The sequence below is a fragment of the Alosa pseudoharengus genome, unplaced genomic scaffold (genome assembly GCF_046254945.1).
Source record: "Alosa pseudoharengus isolate Yale_2024_CS ecotype anadromous, Long Island Sound unplaced genomic scaffold, YU_APseudo_1.1 YU_APseudo_1.1_scf_11, whole genome shotgun sequence".
In the NCBI taxonomy this organism is placed as follows: Eukaryota; Metazoa; Chordata; class Actinopteri; order Clupeiformes; family Clupeidae; genus Alosa; species Alosa pseudoharengus.
In genome coordinates this window covers 41,274,693-41,296,333 of record NW_027468576.1, presented here as the reverse complement: position 1 = coordinate 41,296,333, position 21,641 = coordinate 41,274,693, and the positions used below count along the sequence as shown (strand labels likewise).

Sequence of the window (21,641 nt, the reverse complement as noted above, 5' to 3'; positions counted from 1 at the left end):
TCAGACAATGGCAGAAGTGCCGTTCGTCATTTTATATTTTCTACAGTCTAGTTATGAGGTTATGTGCCATCAAAATGATTTTGGAGACGTAATTTTAAGGTCGAAAAACTCTGTCACTTTAGCTGATGAGCTCTCACCCCTCGCTGCCGTTCGATGCTTTGCTGAACATTGTGTAGCCTACCTGAAGGTCGTTGACACCTTTATTTGCGACCGACAAGTAGACCAGTAAGTGCCTGCTTTGAAGGTCAGCACTCAGCTTCATGTTGATCTCGACCGAGACAAAAACATGGAAATGTACGTTTTAATTCGTCAGTGAACTTACACTAAACAAGGACGTTTGCGCTATTGAGGTGACTGACTGACCAATTAAATGTTTACAGAGATTACTATCGACCAATGACGGTAGCTAAGGTCAGGCTCATACACATTTTCCACTCAATGCAAAGCGAACTGTAGGGGGAGGGCGTGACTATGTGAATGAAAGACATGGCTATATCAAAGATCCTTAATATACAAAGATAAAGCAGCACAGGCTTCTACAATGGAATGGAATTGTACACAGTTCCTGCCTCCTAAAAAGGCGTGGTCAGAATGCGCTGACGCTACCTCGTTGATGAAAACGTCAAATATTTTTCATTTTCGCGCCTCTCTCTTGCTGTGACCAACTGGAGCTGGCCTGGGTGACTGAATTTGGTACATCGTCGTGGCAAGATGCGGTCTGATTTCCAGGTAAGTGGCAGTTTGAAATGTGGCAAGGTATTTGTGATTAGTCTGTGTCAGTGTAACGAGTTATCTATGTAGTAAAATGTCTGCGGAGTTTAGGTAATAACATTATTATTATTAGCTCATTGAGGAGTAACGTTAGTTGACGTTAGCTAGCTAACCATCTGATACCGATAGCAGAGCTAGCTGAGGCACTAGCTACCAGATTAATTTGGTAGTTAGGCTACAAAGATAATTTACGAACCTGATATTTGCTCTACCTAAATCGGCATCACTATAGCTTGTGGATCAGATCTACTGCAAGCGACATTGATTTAGCAGTTTTGAAATGTGTTTAGTTGCTAGTAAAAAATGAGTAGCTACCGTATGTACACAGTTGTTGGTGCACTGAATTTTATTATCCGCCTAGCGTAGCAGCTAGTGAAACATTTAGTTTTACGCCATATTCTCTGTCTGTCCTTGATGACGCGACGATTTTCTCTACTGATCTCTGCCCCGATCCTGCACATTACATATTTTTGTATTAAGTTTGTCTCTGATGGCAAATGTGTAGTCAGGGTGGCGCTCAACGATTGTGTTGAATAACGTTACATCAGTTGTGAGTAGTTTTTCTCGGATGGTCTTGCACACCCTTATCAAGCAGCACTAAAATGAACGTCATGTTTGCTAATTCTCTCCCCAGTTGTTGGACGAGCAGGACGCTATGGATGGTGAGGATGAACCCGCGATGACAGGGAGGAATGAACTTGAACCTGTGTTATTCAGAGGATAAGTCAATGCTATGTACTGTGTTCTGTAACTGTCCGCTCTTGTGGCCATTCAAATGTATAGGGCAATTCCACGCAAAACTGTAACATCCATAACACCAACACAATGCCATGGTATTTAGTTGGCATTATGGATGTGACAGTTTTGCGTGGAATTGCCCTATACAAGTTACAGACTTTCAAAGTTAAACATATCAAATATAATTTCATATAGGCTACTAACAATCAGACCTGAAGACTTCATGAAACACTACCAAAATAAAGTTGAAACTAATTCTACAAAAGGCACTCCAAAGGAAAAGCCTTTTTGGCTGCATTGGCCAACATGTTTCGACCAACAGCCTGTCACTATGAAACTCTGTAACTAGATTTAAACTTCCCTCTGTATGGAAAAAAAGATCTATTATTCAACATTAGTTAACACACTGAGAATGATTGCTGCACTATATGTATTGTTCTCTAGCAACCTGAAGGTCCAAGACTCAATCCACTGAAGGCTCTCCGTAAGATGGTGGATCTGATGTCTGCTTTGTGGTCCTATAGGACGACGCCATGGATTGGGGTCAGAGATGCGCCTGAGAAGTAAGTGTTTGTGTTTGTAATCAAGTGCTGTAATCACAATTTGACTGATGCTAAAACTGGAGTAGGGGATTTGAATGGACATTTATACCGTGAATTTAAGACATCAAAAAGCCTGTTCATGGCCTCAAAGAAGTCAGTCGTAGTATTTGCCTAACTTGGCAGCCTCTCCAGCTGTATCATAGTCTTCAGTCCTATTGTGTTATCACAGCATTTAGAGTATGAAGGATCATATTAAGCAAAGCAATGTGCAGGTGTAGTAACTTAATTTCAAGAACATAAGAACATAATTGTAATTCATGATGTTTTTTTTTTTGTTTTTACTTTGCGTGGTGTTGTCTCTGTTTTAGGTGCTGTAAATGCTGGCCATATGACTTCAACCTTCATCCAACCAAACGAAGAGATCCTGCTTTCCTATACTCCATTCAGGATGTTAGTTAATTCAAAGACAATAACAGTATTTAGTTTTGTAAATGCATAACTACCACTCAATGCAGGACACATCTACTGGCAGTTGATGGAGGGGGTTTAGGGCAGTTGTGCTATTCTTTTCCTTGTGGGTAGACTGCAGAATGTGGCTATGTATGCAGGTGTTAAATTGTGGGATTTGTTGAAAATGTGAATTTCAAATAAAACCATACCATTCAAAGTTAGCCTCACACACTTTATACCCTCCTTTCCTCAGGTTTACTTGTTTGGATCGGATGGACAAGTCGGCACTCCTTATATTAACAAGCTACCTCTTTCTTCTACTAGTTCAATAATATGGTATCTGAAAGAGAAATGCCAGTGTTCATCATATTTTTAGCCTTATGTCAATGAAAAAATAAGTGGTGTATTTCCATTGTAATTTGCGTGGGTAGTAGGCCTAAAGATATGGCCGTGTGGCGGCGCTGTGGGATACATCGATTGGCGCTACTTTATCAAACATCAGAGGTAAGGCTAATTGAGAAAGCAGACGTCTGGTTAGGTGTGCTAGTTAGCAACTTGTTAACCAGGGGCACGTTTCCCATAACTATAGTTGCTAACTAAGTTAGCTACTTTGTTGGTTACAATGCAAACTATGGTTTTGGGAAACGCACCCCTGGCTGTCCAGATTATTATGTGATATGACCTACTTGTTAAACAATAATATGCAATACTATAGTACAGTGGTTCTCAAATGGGGGTAGGCCTACGTGAGATTTTAAAATATACAAATAATTTGCAATAAATGTAGTCATGGATTACTATCCAAATGTTTGAATTTTGTATGTGTTTATTAGTTCCAAAGTTTAATAAATTAGACACTGATGGCACAGTGCTCTGTTTTAAATCTTTTTTTTCTCAACCAAAAATGCTTTGCGCTGGTTAGGGGGAAGGCTACTTGGCTGAAAAAATATTTCACAGGGGGGTACATCACTGAAAAAAGGTTGAGAAACCACTGCCCTAGTTTATGTGTATGGCCGTCTGCTATACAGCCTATTTGAACGCAATCCATTTTCGCGATTGAGTCATCAACATCGAAGTGGTAAGCAACGGTAACTTATTCCAGAGATCCTTCGGCTACTTAGTAGATCGCGTGCCAGTGGGTTACAGAAACAGACAGACAAGTGGCAAACAAAGTCGTTTTTCTCATTAACTGTTCATCTGAAAAACGCCATGTCGATGTCAGAATGTAAGGAACACATGTGAATTACAGAAAATGCATTAAAATGCCCAATCTCGAGCTGTATAATTAAGGGCTGGGGCATAATCCGAGAAAAAATGATTTCTTCCATAGGGCCACAGTGTAAAGAATCTCTCGCTAGTCTCCTAAAAAGGCGTGGCGCTAGTGAACCCTACGTCATAGGGGAACAGGAAGAACCCTTCTGTGAATCGTCTCGCTTTATCAACCGTCTCTGGCTATATGAATGAAAGAGAGAGCAATGCAAATTCGCTGTAAACACGTTTGAGGAATAAGAAAATCCCGGACAACTTTGAAATTCCGCCCGGACACATTTTTAGGTTTCAAAAAGAGGACATGTCCGGGCAAAAGAGGACGTCTGGTCACCCTAGCTACACATGTGAATGTAGCCTACTGTACAAATGGTTTGAGAAAAGTTCACGATCTGGTATGTTTACCACTCCCGTCCAGTTAGGGGCAGTAAAGCACAGTTGGGCTACTTGATCTGATGAGTGTACGAGAAAATGAGTTGTTATGGTAACATCAGTATCCTCAGAGAATGCCTTAGAAGGGCTCTGGTATCCTCTAACAGGCAAAGATCATCTGATTTGCAAGTGGGATGAAATGCGTTTACATCTGTTTAGTTGGTCGCTAGCGTCAACACAGTTGTATTAATTTTTAATTTGCAATGGAGGGAGCTGAGTCGGGAGCTAACACCTATCTCATCAGGCCAAATTACCAGCACAAGTAAGAGTCAGATCTAGGAAGCTAACGTTAACATTGCTTTCCCCTAGCAGCTAAAACAGCGTAAATAGAGCGATAATTATGCTAGCTCACTTATCTAGCACCTAGTTAACGTTACGGCTACGTATTTAGCTGTGCGAGCGATAACGTTAACGTTAGTGGTGACGTTAGTCAGCTAATGCTAGCTTGATGGCCAGTAACGTTACCAGTGTGTAACGATATGATAACAGTTCACGTAATCCCATCGCACTTGTTTACCTTCCTGCAGGTTCAAGGCAGGAGTTGTGAAGGAGTGCATTCGGGAGATCTTGAGGGATAATCTCACAGGTCTACAGTACGACCCGCAACAGAGTCCTATTTTATCCAAAACACTAGCAGACACTATTAAAGAGAAACTTAAGGGTGAGTGTGTTTCAGGTGTTATAGGTGAAGCACATATTCAATGCTCTTGAGCTATTCTGTTCACAGTTGAGTAACGTAGACACGAAGCTATAAATTGACACTCAGTTGGTTCCTTTCTTTAGAAGTGGGATTTGAACGTTACAAGATGGTTGTACAAGTCGTGCTTGGGGAGCAACGAGGAGAGGGCGTCAAGTGAGTAAAGCAACCTATTGTAGGTTATGCAACAACAATATTGGCGAAACTAAATGATTGAAATAAAACATATTGATATCAATGGTGCATTTTGCCCATGTTCAGGGTGGAAAGTAAAAAATAAAGATTTGCATAAGTCCAATTGGTGTTTTCAAAAAGAAGGGATCATGTAGAATAAATAACAAATATTAAACAAATCTTTGTATATTAATATTAAGTTGTTTGGGTGGTCTGAAAATGAGAACCAAAATTATTTTTCAGATTTGTGAGGTCTGCTGTTCAGACCCTTATGGAATTTATTTTCTGTTCATTGCTTGTTCAGAGTGTTTCTACTTATCTCAGTAAAGAAAATAAATCAAGAGCCTATGTTGAGTACAAATATGTCTTCTGAAGGCATAAACAGAGCCCAGCCAAAAACTCCAATACAATTTTGATCAACTTTGAGGGACAGTGTGACAGAGTGCATATGGAGTTACATTTGTTCCACTTTTATGAGCGAGCAATAGCACAATTTGAGCACAGACAAATATTTTGAGCTAGCACACAAATTATATTTTGAGGAAAAATGAAACTCGAGCACAAAAAAACTTGTAGTTGAGCAAACAGGAATCTATTTTGTGCTCCACAAATGTCTTTGCCTCTTTGCTAATATCAACATGTGCAACATCCAGTGTTGGGCAAGTTACTTCAAAATCGTAATGTACTATGCATTACTTATTACTGTCATTTCAAAGTAATTTGTTACATTATAATATTACTGTCTCTGAATTGTAAGGCATTACACTACTATTGCATTACTTTTAAGTTACTTTCACCAAAATATCTAGAAATATGGATTTGCCATTCTAAATGCAGTTTATTACGCTCAATGCAGCTTGCTCTTCCAATGGAGGGAGATGTGGTATAGCATAATGACTGAGCTAGGCTTAAGGCAACAGTAGAATGCAATAGGCGCAGTGCTCATAATGCAATACAAGGAACAATCATAGTCAGAATTTTGTTAAAAACCGACAAAAGGTCAAAGTCTGGTAAATTGTGATAGAAATACTGTAACTTTAAGGCCTAGGCCTACTCATTAAAATCAATAGAGAGCCTACTATATTGTAAATCAAAGCTTAAAGGAACCGTATGTAAGATTGTGGCCAAAACGGGTACTACAATCACTTTCAAATTACTGTAGAGCGGTGTATCCCCTTCCCCTCCCCTCTGACTGGCAGAGTTGGCAACCGGATGACGAAACACTACTTACTTTGTGATTAGTAGATAGGTGGAGGGTGGCGCATTAGGCCAAAACACAACATGACAACATCAACATCAGTTGAGGGCTGCAACTTCACTTTTTAAATGACAATATCCTGGCCAGACTACTGTTGTCAGTGATATAAGTATTTGAAATGAACATGATTTCTTAATATCTAGTGACATATCAGGGCAATTTTATGATTAATTGAAATACATTTTTTACATACGGTTCCTTTAATAAAGACATGTCAAGATGGTGGCCTGCTGGCCATTTCGGTGCCCTAAGTGAGTGGCTTTGAGTGAGTGACATTTAAATGATAACTCAAACACCTAAAGTAAAATAAAAGGCCTATTATTTACAGACCATTACTGTGTATTTTTAAACATTAATTTCTGAAGAAATGCTGTTTTACTTATAAATGGTGCACTGTCACTTTAAGAGCATTGATCTTTACGTTGTCATAATGCCCTTTTGCCAGCTCTTGTTTACAAGCCTTATTTGTTTGAGTTACATTGATAGCACAATATTAACAATAATATGCACAATGTTAAAGGAACACGCCACCCAAAATCAGTAGTGATATATGTTCTTACCGTAACTTTCACGAGTTGAGTCGTACCTCTCCCGCGTCGGTAGGTGCACTCAAACGCTCTGTCGCGCGATGCGAATGTGTTAGCATGTTGCTATGCTAGCGGGCTCTGCCGTGGCCGTAGAGAGAGGCACATAGCAGTATTCAAACACCTCCACGTTTTACCTACTTAAATACAGTTGCACGAGTAGTTGATGAAAAATGTTAGGGCACACAACATGAAACGTGACGATTTTCCAAGCGAATAAACATGAGAACTACAATGTGTGGGGCAATAGCACTTGGGAGTACTTCGACCTAGCGTGGTAATATTATTAACACCTAATTGTAGATCCTATCCACCACAGAGTTTAGAATCCATGCTGGATCGACCCTCAGCCTCTCCCTCCCCTCTGAGTGAGAGAGGCACACACACTAGAGATGCGCTGATGGGCTATTATTTCAACCATAACTGCATAGCAAAACTTATCATCCATCAGCCATCCATCAGCACCAAAGTTTGTTGACCAATTTTCAAAACTGCACCTGCCCACCATCCGCTGGTTGTTTTAATGTAGGCTATATGGGTAATGCAGCGCTGCTGACGTGAGGCTAGAAAGCCCTTGCCTGTTCTAGAAAGACTGATCTAATGCAGCAAATATATTAAAAGGCAAAAGTCGTACATTGGCTAGGCCTATCCCCAGAATATCAGCAGCAAACTCAGTCTCTGTCGCGCAAAACAGTCTCCAAATAAAACGCACATCGGCCTGTTGCCTATTCTGCCAGCTTGTGACAATATATCGTCCAAAATGCTTGATTGCATTGCATTCTCCACATTTTTAGCTACATTTTCATGTACCACATCAGCATTTTTGTTCAGTGAATCTTTTGTAAATTGCTTTACAATTACCGTCAGGCCCTTGTCAGCAGACTTCGGCTTGCCTCTTGCCATATTCACTCCTTGTCTTCCGATGTCATTTCTGAGTCATCTACAGATGTTCACCTCCCTAAATAGAACCAACTTCAACCTGTGTTATATCCTAGATGAGACTGCCTGGGTTATTTTGTTTAGATATTAGCCTATATATAAAACACATAATTGTAGCCTACCATTCAGGGAATAGGCATTTAAAAGAGAGACAGAGAGTGATATGACTAAGAAATGACATCGGGCGATGGCAGTGCGAGATGTTCAGAACGTAAGAGCTAAAACTTCTACAAACTCACTAACATCCACAGCGGAAAAAGAAGGTAAGAAAAATAGTCGGAAAACTTAGATGTGTAAGGCAAGCAAGCAAGTTTGGCGGTTGTTACTAAAAATGTGAACATGCACGTTGCATTGTTGTGTGGTGGACTTTCAGAATGAATGGAGTCGGAGTTTCTTTAATATCGAGGCGTCATATTTGTCCGATGGCCTGCTATAAAATGAATTGCGATGTCTGTCTGAAAAAGACACTGAAAAACAGTGTGTAAAGTAGCCTATAATGTGAATTACTTGTTATTTTATCAAGGATTTCTTTCTTTTTGCAAAAAATAAAGTACAATAGGCATTAATTAGTAGGCCAGGAGCATGCTGAAATTATGTGGCAAATTGCGTTTTTTATTACAATAAGCGCTTTCAGATATAACCTCCGGAGTATATGAGGAGGTTTGTCAAACGGAGGTCCTACCCTTCGGATGATTCAGATATGATGCTAAACTGCGGACCTAATACTGACCTTACACGGACGTATGTGTGAACGACATACACGCACATTACAGAATCTCCGTGTGGTTGTCGAGTGAGGGGTGGGGGCTTGTAGAGTTCACAAGATGCTGAGACATGACTCAGATTATATGCGGCCGCTGCCTGTCACAGCTGCTTCTTGTTTACAAAATATAGCCTATCATTATGTAGGCTAAAGAAGAAGAAATCTATTGTGCAAAGGCTAATACTTGAAGTAGGCTAGTCACGTAAGTGGGCACTTGAAATTGACCTAGCCTACAGTATTTGTATGTGTGCTTCAAATAAACACATTTATCTGTTTTCAACGTTATGTACCAGAATTAGCTAGGCTATAGAACCCCAAATCTGGTTTGCGTTGGAGAGAGAGAGCATGCACCAACTTTATGGTAGGCTACCAGCCAATTCAGTAGGCTAACTCAAGACTTCAAGATCATACAACGTTTTTAAGCAACAAACAAAATACTAACATTAATAACAGTGAAGTTGTTCGTTTTTTCATGGTTTATTTTTTCCAAAAGCATCCTCTCCCCATGTGTAGCATTTACGTAAGGAGCTTGGAACAAAGTTGGGTTTTCTTCGTTTTCATTTTCTCTAGGCATATATGCTCAGCAAATATCAGCGAGCTCAGCAGGTCATGAAGGCTATCAATGAACAGAAAACCGTGTTGGCTAACAATTTATTAAATACTCCTGTTATTGTCGTCAACGACGTCGCTATAGGCTACTGCATTTTCAGCGCCTTCTGCTTATGATGATTCAGTCTTCTGAATTCGTTTCTCCTTGCCATGCAGTTGTAGCCTAACGTGTCTCTAACGTTCCCTTCAGGTGTTCTATCAAAATGTTGTATGCCCTCATGGACAGTAGCTCCGTGATGTCTGCATCTTTCCAGGTTGGAGATTTTCTGGACAGCACTATGCCACTCCATCATAACACTGGCATTTAAGTCAGATCTAACCACATGGACGCATGAAAGAAACGTCACCAACACGCCCTCTCACTAGGTGTGATTTTAACCGAATGTTCTACTCCTCGTTCAGACACAGCACATTTACATAATGTCCGGAGGAAATACTAGGTCGGGGGTAGTATAAACACCGGGTGAATTCGGACTTCCATATGACCGGTTATGTCGTTCAGATATACGGCCCCACCGTTTAACATCGGCAGAACCTCCGGTCTTACATGTATGTCTGAAAGCGCTTAATGATAAAATTGTAAAAGGACGTGACCGAAGCTGAGGCAAGCCAGGCAATAGGCCTATAGGCCCGACGGTAATTGTAAAGCAATTAACAAAAGATTCACTGAACAAAAATGCTGATGTGGTACATGAAAATGTAGCTAAAATGTGGAGAATGCAATGCAATCAAGCATTTTGGACGATATATTGTCACAAGCTGGCAGAATAGGCAACAGGCCGATGTGCGTTTTATTTGGAGACTGTTTTGCGCGACAGAGACTGAGTTTGCTGCTGATATTCTGGGGATAGGCCTAGCCAATGTACGACTTTTGCCTTTTAATATATTTGCTGCATTAGATCAGTCTTTCTAGAACAGGCAAGGGCTTTCTAGCCTCACGTCAGCAGCGCTGCATCACCCATATAGCCTACATTAAAACAACCAGCGGATGGTGGGCTAACCTGACTCCGCCAGATGGATTTGCTCCGCATATCCATCTGGGAACTTTTCATTGAAGAACTTTTGGGAAGGGGCGGACATACTGGTTAGCTGATTGGATAAACCATCTGTCTATCACCACCTTTGTTGGTTATCGACGAGCCAAATCAACCAATTAGATGAACAAAGTATTATTCTAATGCCGTTTAACATACAATTAAGTTAGGTAACGTGACAAACGTTAAGATGTTTTAACTTACCATTTATGAACCTAATCAACGACAATTCCCATCAAGTTTTCACGGTAGGCCCTACACTTCTGAAGAAAGTATATTCCTCCATTATGAACTGGAATCAGCCGTGGAGGATGTCTGTGTCGTTCATTCCTCCCAGCTGCATGGCTAAGACTCATAGCTTCACAGTTTACCCAGGAATACTTTCTAATTTGAATAAAACTTCTCTGTGGATGCCGTCATGTTGTTCGTTGCGTCACACCTCAACCCGCCTCAAAGCCAACGCTGATTGGACGTTCGTTTGGTGAACTGCTCCAAATTTTCTTTAACTGAAAGTATCCAGACTGATCTGCGAGTGAAACCCTGAAGCTCGCGAGATCAGGATGGTCTCACGAGGCTAATGGTGGGCAGGTGCAGTTTTGAAAATTGGTCAACAAACTTTGGTGCTGATGGATGATAAGTTTTGATATGCAGTTATGGTTGAAATAATAGCCCATCAGCGCATCTCTAGTGTGTGTGCCTCTCTCGCTCAGAGGGGAGGGAGAGGCTGAGGGTCGATCCAGCATGGATTCTAAACTCTGTGGTGGATAGGATCTACAATTAGGTGTTAATAATATTACCACGCTAGGTCGAAGTACTCCCAAGTGCTATTGCGCCACACATTGTAGTTCTCATGTTTATTCGCTTGGAAAATCGTCACGTTTCATGTTGTGTGCCCTAACATTTTTCATCAACTACTCGTGCAACTGTATTTAAGTAGGTAAAACGTGGAGGTGTTTGAATACTGCTATGTGCCTCTCTCTACGGCCACGGCAGAGCCCGCTAGCATAGCAACATGCTAACACATTCGCGCCGCGCGACAGAGCGTTTGAGTGCACCTACCGACGCGGGAGAGGTACGACTCAACTCGTGAAAGTTACGGTAAGAACATATATCACTACTGATTTTGGGTGGCGTGTTCCTTTAAATTGTTTTAAGCAACCTTCTTTGCTTTGGAAATGGAAGTATGCAATGACATGTTGCTTCAGATTTCGTTTTGCGAATAGCCTACAAGTGAATTATGAGCCTGGTATCCACCTAGCTATCTGAATGGAATGCGTTTCAGTCGACTCAGCATATCATGTGCTTCATGTAGCCTAAATGCTTGGAAAACGAATGATTGAAGACCCACCAATTCTAGTACTACGTGGTGATTGAGAGAACCCAAAAGGTATCAAACTTGCATGTAACATCGTGTTAGTGCATTTAGACATTGTAAACATTATTAATGAAGAGTGAAACGCAGTTTGCAGTAAAGCTACTATTCATTGGTTACATTTGGGTGCCCCCTCTGTCCTTTGGTGCCCAACGCAAAGTGCGTGATGCGCGTGGTGGGAGCGGTGGCACTGCCAGGCTACACAATCTTTTTCTGCATTTCTGTCCCTTTATTCTCTTCAATTCAAGTTCACAGCACAAAGCTGACCTGCACAACAGCATAGTTTGTGTTTTATCAAGAATCAAAAAGATTAGCGTGGCACTACTTTAGATGTTTCATTAATTTACTTGTGCTATTTCGCGAGCTGAGAGATCTTTCGGTTTCGCACACAAAGTGCACTAACTATTATGTTCTTCATAGCCTTGTCTCTGACAAGCTGAAAATAATGAGCGTAGGCTTATGTCCATCCCGCAAATAGAGTCCGCCTGCGAGTCTGCTGCAGCCACAGTCATATTCAACCAGTATCAGGAGATAACGTTCTACTATTTTGCGCGGATTTTTTCTCCTCTGTTGTTCTCGCGTGGTGTTTGCGAATATGTATCAAAACAAAACAAGCGCTTAATTTTGGGTTAAACTGCATTGTAACGCGCGTTACTGAAGTTTGTACCGAGTAAATATTACCCAATTTTTTTTTTGTAATGCCTTACATTACCGCGTTACCGCAAACAGCAATATATTACAGTAATTACATTACTTTTGTAACGCATTACTCCCAACACTGGCAACATCAGCCCCTTTCTTTCAGTTACACTGTACGTGCTCACATAAACTGTTCCTCCGCTCACTCAGGAGATCTGTCACGCTCACTCAACTTCATCTGTGTGCGCGATCAAAACTGTCGATAGCATTACGTTTGTTCCACAATTGTCAACCAATCAGAAAATTCAGGGGCTGAAGTCCAATTCTCATTGGCTGCTGAAGTCCACAACTCCTAGCGTCATTTACTAGTGTCAGTGGGAATCGGGAAAGGTTAATCATGTTGGTCTCTCAACGCATAAAGTTAAGTAGACGTTGTAACTGTGTTGTAAATCCAACAATACCTATATTTATGATAAATACTTACCAAAGATGTATTTTCGTGTGGCGTGCTCCAATGTTCCTTCTTTCCCGATTGATCTTACATAAAAGTAATTTTACAGTGTGTCTCCTGGGTAACATACGTACACCTGGTATTTTTTTCAGAATTTCAGGCCTAAGTGCGTGGGCCCTGGTTGAATTGATGTGGAATGACCCAACTTACTTTCCGCCACATATCAACTAATTTCTCAACTTGCAGGACAAACTGCCGTTACTAGTTCTAAATATCACCCCTATACTTAAGTCCCTGCATTGGCTGCCAGTTTCTTTTAGGATTTTAAAGTACTGCTACTGGTTTTTAAAGCACTGCATGGGATGGGGCCAACATATATAGCAGACATGTTTAAATTTTACATCCCCCACAGACCTCTTAGATCACAGAAAAGCCAGGTATTATGCATACCTTCTACTCGCACCAAACAGGGTGAAGCTTTTTTTAGCTACCATGCAGTCAAGATATGGAACAAACTCCCTGAGCACATTAAGACTGCTCCAACCATTGCCACTTTTAAAGCCCAATTGAAGACCACCCTCTTCTCTATGGCTTTTTTCTGTTTTTAATTGATTTTTATTGCTTTTATTGTTTTTACTTGTTCTACTTTCCTTATTGCTTTTATTGTTTTTACTTATTCTACTACGGTGATATGTTTTATACCTGTTTACTTTTATTTGAGGTAATGCCTTAGCACATTGTGGGCTGTATTTTGGGCCACCAGCGCATGGCGTAATACTCGTTATTCACCCGCGGAAAGTTGAATTCGGTATTTTGCACATTTATTTTTTAAGCATTGCGCCCAGGGGTGTGGCAATTAACAACCTAGGGAGGGACCTAGCGCGTTGTCTAAAAATCGCGATCATACACCACCTAAACCTGGTCAGAAGTCAATGGCGAGTTGTTCATATGCTATTTTAAGAGCGCATGTCAACAGTCATATTGGCAGGTGCACGTCATATTGGCAGATGCACTATCATTCATGAACGCACACCAGCGCACGTCCATGCAAAGCATTACAAATTGCACGATTTCAATGGGAAACATAATTAGAATAAAGATATTAAGAAATACTGTACATCTCATGATGAGTAGTTATTCACCATCATTTGCAAATTGGTAATGACGGTTAAAAATGATTAGGGGAGAGGCGAGAGACACGTATGTCACGAGATATAAGCAACTCCTCTGCAGGATAAATGTTGTTTTATTCAGTCATTTGAGCAACATTAGGGTAAGTGTTGCTTTTTCCAGCCTATGTTTTCGATGGTAATCCATTGTCAGTCAATAGTGAAAGTAACTGCATATAACTGTCTTGTCGTTGACTGACTCCTTGGTGAAGTTAGTTTCACTTTGCCAATGAGTTCAAATAATAGACGAGTGCAAATGCGTGAAGGCTATGCTAGGTTTTAGTAAAGCATGGTTTAAGAATGACTATTCCATACGGTCTCGCAAGCAGCCTCCTTCAAATGCGCCGTTGAATGGCAAAATACCGATGCATTTATTTGACATATCGCGCGTTGCGCCGTTAAAGGGAATGACAGATGTCATTCTCATTGGTTTAAAATGATGTTACGCCCCAAACACACCCATATGACTGATTAAAAGACCTAGGAGCACCTTGTTACGCCATGCGCTCCACTTTTGATAGCGAAACCCCTCCCAATGTGAACTGGACATCCTACTAAATTTGAATAGACTTTTGACGAGTGACGATGCACTTTAGAATGTCATGATAGGGCCCTACGTCTACTATATGCGCTATATAAATAAATTGCCTTGCTTTGCCTTGCCTTGCCTTGCCTTGCCTAAATAGGCTACGTGCCAGACATGGGGCGTTGTTTAGGACTTGAGACTTGATCAACATGTGTAAAATACTTGACCTGACTTTGACTTGCTATTCATGACTTGAGACTTGCTTGATCAACATGTGTAAAATACTTGACCTGACTTTGACTTGCTATTCATGACTTGAGACTTGCTTGATCAACATGTGTAAAATACTTGACCTGACTTTGACTTGCTATTCATGACTTGAGACTTGCTTGATCAACATGTGTAAAATACTTGACCTGACTTTGACTTGCTATTCATGACTTGAGACTTGCTTGATCAACATGTGTAAAATACTTGACCTGACTTTGACTTGCTATTCATGACTTGAGACTTGAAACAAATAACTTAAATTGACTTGACTTTTTATTTTTTCCATAGATATTAAGGAGTTAACTTTACGATTTTAGAAAATCTGCTTACTAATGTTAATAATAATAATTTTTGGCTACACAGATGATGTATCTGACAACTCAAAGGAGAAATGAACAGCAGTCTGTGTGTGCGCAAATTAGCGACATAACTACCACCACGTCGATTTTCATCTGTCGGAAGTTAGTCGTGTTAGAAACCTAATGTCAAATTTGAGGCATGTTAAGAGTTGGCTTTGAATCTATTTTTAGTTAACACGATAGTACGTTAAAATGTGTGAAATGGCAAAATGAAACCTTTTCTTGTCTAAGTTTAATCTTGATATGCTGGCAAAAATGTTGCCAATGTAACCTAAAGTAGGCTAAGCGCTTCTCTCTCTCCCTCCCTCTTAAACACATCCCTGTTCCATTCGTTACAGCTTAGTAGTAACAACAGTCAGTAGGCCTAGCTAACTACCAGCAATCAGCATAGAAAAGTAGCTTACTTCACATGTTAGGCTGAAGTATAATATGATACAGCATTGATGCTCCTAAACCCTCCTAAAACCCATTGCGCCGTCGCGCTGGTCAAAGTTTGGCAGTGACGTCGGCGGCAGCGTTTCATTGGTTAGTTCACTTTTTCAACATTATGCACATATGTATATGCTATGCACATATATATGCACATATACATAACAGGTGTAACTTGAACTGTTTGAATAAATTTCCATGATTTGATGTAGCTTACCTAATATTTGAGGCTTATTGAAACAATAATAGGGTATTTTATAATAGGTCTACTTGAAATACATTTATTTTAATTGGTATACATTTCATCATATTCTATAAGCCGTTCAGATGTATGTGGTTTGAAAGAATACAATGTCTATTTGTTTGTTGCAAATAAAACTCCAGCAGTTCATAACTAGCCTACTGTAGCTTATTTTAAAATGAAAATATGGGTAAATCATCATGAATTTGTATGATTTGGCTATGACTTGACTTGCTTGACCCAAGCTATGACTTGACCTGACCCAAGCTATGACTTGACTTGACTGATTGTCACAAAGAATGACTTGGACTTCACCACCTCGAACGTGCATTTCTTCCTGTGAACCAAACGCCATGTCGTCCATTATCCCCTACCTAATCTTTTCAGGATGGCTGCTCGCTCCCTACCTAATCTTGGTTTGTTTTGTCTTTTCAGAATGGCTGCTCGCTGTTTCTGGGATGCAGACACAGACAGCTACGCTCAGGATATATTCATGAACGTAAGTTATGCTAGCTGCTGTAATACGCTACCGTGTGATAAATCCCAATAACGTGCTGGCTAATCTGCTGCTGTAATACGATACCGTGTGATAAATCCCAATAATGTGCTGGCTAATCTGCTGTTGTAATACGCTACCGTGTGATAAATCCCAATAACGTGCCTGGCTGTAATACGCTACCGTGTGATAAATCCCAATAACGTGCCTGGCTGTAATACGCTACCGTGTGATAAATCCCAATAACGTGCTGGCTAATCTGCTGTTGTACCTCAGGAGAGCCTGTTCTGCGTGGCGGCCGCGTTTGGAAGCTACTACTACTGAGCACAGGACGAGGACGCCACACGCCCAGTGGATCTGCGAGCCTGCTGTGGGAGTGGAGAGGAGGACGAAGCTTCCCAGCCGTCGCGCCGCTGTCTGGACACGCGCATGTGGCCTGGAGAACTGCGCCTGGAGGCGTGCGTGCTCAGCAGAAGGGTTTAGTAGCGGACGCAAGGAACAGAGGACATGAACTTGGCCTGTGTCTGGGTCACTGTTCTGGCAAGCTTCAACTTCATTTAGAAAGAAAGAGACAAAGATTCTAGAACAAAACTTATACGGTTATTTATGAGTTAAACATATAGAAAAATATTGTCAGGCCATGTGATTCATACCATATACAATCAATCTTTATTCCAGCAGTGTTTGCAATGTTGAATAAAAGTTAGTAACATCCACCTAACTATGTACTGTAGTAGGCTTCATATTCCATCCTTCCTTCTAAGTTAACAAAAACACAATGATAATGATGACTGTAATTATGACCGCATAAAATAAATGAATTTATGTGTACATTTAGTGACAGTACACCCATCGGCCTGTAGATGGCGGTCTTGAGTGAAGGGTTACTGGTAGAGGATGATGAGAGGAGCTACAAGGCAGGACTCTCTCACACACACACTCACACTCTCACACACACACACTCTCTCACACACTCTCTCACACACACACTCTCACACACACACTCTCACACACACACGCCTGCAGCATGGATGCAAACAGCGCGCTTTTCGGCGCCTCCCGCTTTTTCACAAACAATCAATGGATGAAGACGCAGCAGGTCCATCCTGGGAATGTGCCAACCTGTGGCCCCACCTCGCCAGACTATTTCAATTTTCTGAACAAGTTAATGATAGTTTTCACTTCAAGTGTTTCAATTACAAAATAGTATTTTGTATTTGAAATACGTATTTTAAATACATGTATTAGAAATACTGCCCATCCCTGGCAACATGGTAAAAAGATGAAAATGACTTGATTTTACTTTCAATTAATTTTACATTCTCCAAGGTATAAACATTAACATTTTTCATAACTACATGTAGGACGTTTCTGTACATAAATGTAAGCACTGTGGCAGTAATAATGCAATATTTAGAAAATGTAGGCTCCTCTTGTACTCTTGATACTCAAGTACTTTTAAAACCAAGTACTTCAGTACTTTTACTAAGTAGACATCTGACTGTTGTACTTTTACTTGTACTTGAGTAAAATTTAGCAAAGGGTATCTGTACTTTTACTCAAGTAATGAAGCTGTGTACTCTGTCCACCTCTGCCTACTGGTCGGGATTCGAACTGGCAACCCTCCGGTTACAAGTCCGAAGCGCTAACCAGTAGGCCGCGGCTGCCCCTAATTACCTAATTATTAATTAGGCTGTACCCTAAATCAGCAGTCCCCAACCACCGGGCCGCGGGACATTCCTAACCGGCCGTAGCCTACGACAAGAGTTTAAAAAAAAAATTCATGCAAACTAAATAAACTCAATTTAATTCGCAATAATGTCACATTCGCAATAATACCCACTGACGATGGTGAGCCAGATACCTCAAAGAAAAAGAAGGTGTCATTCAATACGAAATATGACGAGTCATATTTAAAATATGGTTTTGCAGAGACACCGTGGGTCACCGTGGTACGCTATCCAAGTTGGTTGGTTGCAGGTCACTGGCCAGAGTGTTTGAGTTGCGAGAGCCGCTGCAGAGATTTCTTACAGAAAAAAAGTCACCGTTAGCTGCATATTTAGTGATGAGGGCTGGGTGTCAAAACTCGCTTACCTGTGTGACATATTCGGGTTGCTTAATGACCTCAACCTGTCACTGCAGGGGAGAATGACGACTTGACGCTTGATTTGTGGGTACCACGAGTGGATAGGGGTGTATTTGATATGTTCCAAACAGTAGTGGGGGTTTTGGGAGAGACTGAGGCAGGGCCCTTTCTCTCGCAGCTGGTGCGCGATCACCTTGTTGCGCTTTCAAATGAGTTTGAGCGTTACTTCCCATCCTCCAAAGATCCACGGCAAACCAATGAGTGGGTCCGCAACCCATTTGTCAATATCCCGAATAGTCCTAACTTGTCAGTGCAGGAGGAAGAGCAGTTGATCGAAAATGCAAATGACGGTGGTCTTAAGAGTGTGTAGGCTATGAGGAAACCTCTCTGGCGGGTTTTTGGATGAAAACCAAAGCAGAATATCCCGAGATAGCCGTAAAAGCGCTGAAAACGTTGCTACCATTTCCCACCACGTCTATGCGAGGCCAGGTTTTTGGCAATTACTGCAACTAAGACCAAATTGCGCAATCGACTCGACATTTCAAACACACTTAGGGTGTCACTGTCTTCCATCACCCCCAGATGGAACCTTCTTTTTGCAGGGGAAACAAGCACAGGGCTCCCACTGATTATATTCGTAATGCACGTTTAGTTCCCATGTTTTGTTACCATATTTTGTTAAGCATGTTCACACACGATAGATGTAGCTTCAAGTTGTTCAATTTTCATAGTTCATATTGTTCAATTTTCACTTCTTCAAGTTCACGTTTTTCACATTTTTAAGAGTTCGTTACCTTCACTGTTCATACATAACTGGAGCTATTTCTTTTCAAGTAATGCATGCACAACACGGAACATCGAACCACAACTTACCCCCCCCCCCACTGGTCCGTGAAAAAAAAAATGGGAATCAAACCGGTCCATGGTACATAAAAGGTTGGGGACCCCTGCCCTAAATGATTCCGCCTATCAGTAACGAAGTTCGAACTAGTCATAGACAGTACCCGACAATTTTTTTAAACAATTTAAACAATTATAAAACAATTTTTAAAACAATTTAAAGTCCCAGACATTTAAAGGGACAGCGATCACTCAAGACATATAGACCTACACCACAACTGAGTAATGAATTTAAAATCCTTTGAATTGCTACAAAAACACTGCATTTATGGTTATGGTTATGGTTATGGATTTAGCAGACGCCTTTGTCCAAAGCGACACATAAATACAAAACAACATAATAATATTTAAAATTGAACAGGGAACAGATTAAAATGTAGGTCAAATATAGTAAGGAGAATAGTTGTAGTACACAATAATATCAATTCAATCAATAGCCTAATAAAAAGCAATGTAAAAAGGGGAAAGGCAATAATAAAACAATAATGTCAATTCAATCAATAATATAAAAACAATGACATGCTAAGACTACATTAAGGAGAATATCAATAATAAACAATAATGTCAAATTAATTAACAGCCCAATTAAAATAAAACAACATTATATAAACCATAACACATAAGCGCTTAAACAACTAAGTATACAACAGTATTTAGATGACAACTGTGTATAGACACACGCTAATCTAGCCAATGGTGAATTAAATATATACTGTAGCATTCACATTTAAAGCATTCAATAGCCTAAACTTGATCAATCAGTTAAATTTGTGTGTGATGTCTGTATGCTACTGAGACCTTGAATTTCCCCTTGGGGATCAATAAAGTATCTATCTATCTATCTATCTATCTATCTATCTAAATTGCTCTCATAAAAGGAACAGCAGGCCTACAGAATATTCCAAATAGGCTAGTTTCCTTTCACATTGGCAGAAAACTTTACCTCAGTCCATGTAACATTAGCTCAGGCCCAGATAATCCTGTGTCATTTCTGTATCATGTCTAAACACATTGTCTTCTTTGAATGGTAAAGTTTACTAGCCTGTAAAATCCCAACTCATTCAGGAAGTGAATAGTCTGGTGACTCATGATTGGGAATAATTTCCAACACTTGCATCGCAACGCCACTAACGTTGAAATCATTGGTCCAGCCTTACCAATCACATTGATCAGAGATTCCTAACGTTACTTCCTAGTCAGTCTAAACTTTACAAGCTGACAATAAACAGCATCAACAGTCAGGAAACCATTTCTGTGGGTCTTTGATGTTTGCAGGGTGTTGCTGCTGCTGTTTATCACAATAAGTTTGATGTTTGCAGGGTGTTGCTGCTGCTGTTTATCACAATAAGTTTCGCTTTCGTCTTCCCCTCTAGTCGCTGATTGACATTTTTCTTGTCTGAGGAAAACGTTAGTGAATTAGAAGGGGCGGGGCCAGGCTAGGAGTTTACACTAGCATTTGTCATAGACAATGGTTATCAGTTTTCCTGAAATAAAAAGTGTGGTTTTAATGCAGTGCCATCTGAGGTCCTAAAGACCATGGCCGTCCAATATTGTTTCTTTGCAATTATTTGTAATTTTATGTTGACAAGCATTATTCTTATATTGTTTCATCAGTTGCACACACAGGTTTACAGAGTGATGAATACCTCCACATCTTTACTTCTAATTCTGCTCCTCTGGGGTGCTATTTTTAGACCCAATCATAGTGCCAGTTAACCTAGTTACCGGTAGTTATGAAATGTTCCTCCTTTTGTTGTTTTTGTCATTACACAACTTTTCCAGCATTTTGTTGCCCCCGTACAAACTGTTTCTGTTTGTTTTATTTTCCATCAATACATCAAATGTTGAAAATGACAAATTTGACTGTCCTTTTTGCAGCTAAATATGGGTTTAAATGATTTGCAGATTATCACATTCTGTTTTTATTTGCATTTTACACAACGTGAAAAGTTTTTTTCTGATTTGGGGTTGTATGTAGCTTTAAATCTCATAGGATTCACAATGCTGGCCTGTGTTTATAGGTTGTATGATGAGAGGGTTCAGATACTGTACACACACAAACACATATTACTCAATCTGTATTTTTAATCCTAGAATTTATTGTTTTATTGTTTTCCTTAAGTAGTGTACTGAACAAACATAGCAGTTTGAGACAAACATAAGAATAGAGCAAGATGAAACTACGTTTGTTGATATGGTTTAGCACATACAGAACTACGGGACTGTTTGTGAACATAAATAATTGATATGGTTTAGCACATACAGAAGGAATGCTGGAATCTACCCAAGATCACGCTGCATGACCAATGGCACTCCCTCTTTCCTGACCAATGGCACTCCCTCTTTCCTGACCAATGGCACTCCCTCTTTCCTGAAGCTGGACCTCCGTCTGCAAGGGCCAGTTATTACGCCGTGTGCTCATGGGCCACCGTCCAAAGGGCCAGTT

General features: G+C 40.5%; 2 protein-coding genes and 1 long non-coding RNA gene across 9 annotated transcripts in view; 2 read left to right on the top strand and 1 right to left on the bottom strand.

The window, feature by feature from the left end:
- The first annotated feature begins 502 nt into the window (after positions 1-502).
- On the top strand, positions 503-2,722 carry LOC143116545 (uncharacterized). 6 transcript variants are annotated; one of them, XR_012985836.1, is made up of 4 exons: positions 503-729; positions 1,406-1,433; positions 1,954-2,072; positions 2,420-2,722. It is a non-coding gene; the product is annotated as an uncharacterized LOC143116545 (long non-coding RNA). The 6 variants fall into 6 exon arrangements; XR_012985834.1 differs by having other exon boundaries at positions 503-1,321; XR_012985835.1 differs by having other exon boundaries at positions 1,406-2,072.
- Positions 2,723-4,238: 1,516 nt separating this feature from the next.
- dynlt2b (dynein light chain Tctex-type 2B) lies at positions 4,239-18,292 on the top strand. Its single transcript, XM_076279208.1, has 5 exons — positions 4,239-4,461; positions 4,727-4,860; positions 4,983-5,052; positions 16,149-16,212; positions 16,486-18,292. Exons 1-5 carry the CDS (start codon positions 4,403-4,405, stop codon positions 16,531-16,533), a joined length of 375 nt encoding a protein of 124 aa, XP_076135323.1. The 5' UTR covers positions 4,239-4,402; the 3' UTR covers positions 16,534-18,292.
- A 2,989-nt stretch (positions 18,293-21,281) lies between these two features.
- LOC143117461 (phosphatidylinositol 3-kinase regulatory subunit gamma-like) overlaps positions 21,282-21,641 on the bottom strand; it is a 75,509-nt gene continuing 75,149 nt past the window's right edge. For both annotated transcript variants that reach the window (XM_076279206.1, XM_076279207.1), the window contains exon 16: positions 21,282-21,641. This exon is cut by the window's right edge and continues 3,000 nt beyond it. The gene's annotated coding sequence lies outside the window, so the exon portion shown is untranslated.

What these genes read in the sequence shown, in the direction of transcription:
- dynlt2b (XM_076279208.1), top strand. Translation starts at nt 4,403, where the DNA reads ATGGAGGGAGCTGAGTCGGGAGCTAACACCTATCTCATCAGGCCAAAT. An exon ending in AGGCCAAATTACCAGCACAA is followed by an intron (nt 4,462 to 4,726) that starts GTAAGAGTCAGA and finishes ACCTTCCTGCAG; the next exon opens with GTTCAAGGCAGGAGTTGTGA. An exon ending in CAACGAGGAGAGGGCGTCAA is followed by an intron (nt 5,053 to 16,148) that starts GTGAGTAAAGCA and finishes TTGTCTTTTCAG; the next exon opens with AATGGCTGCTCGCTGTTTCT.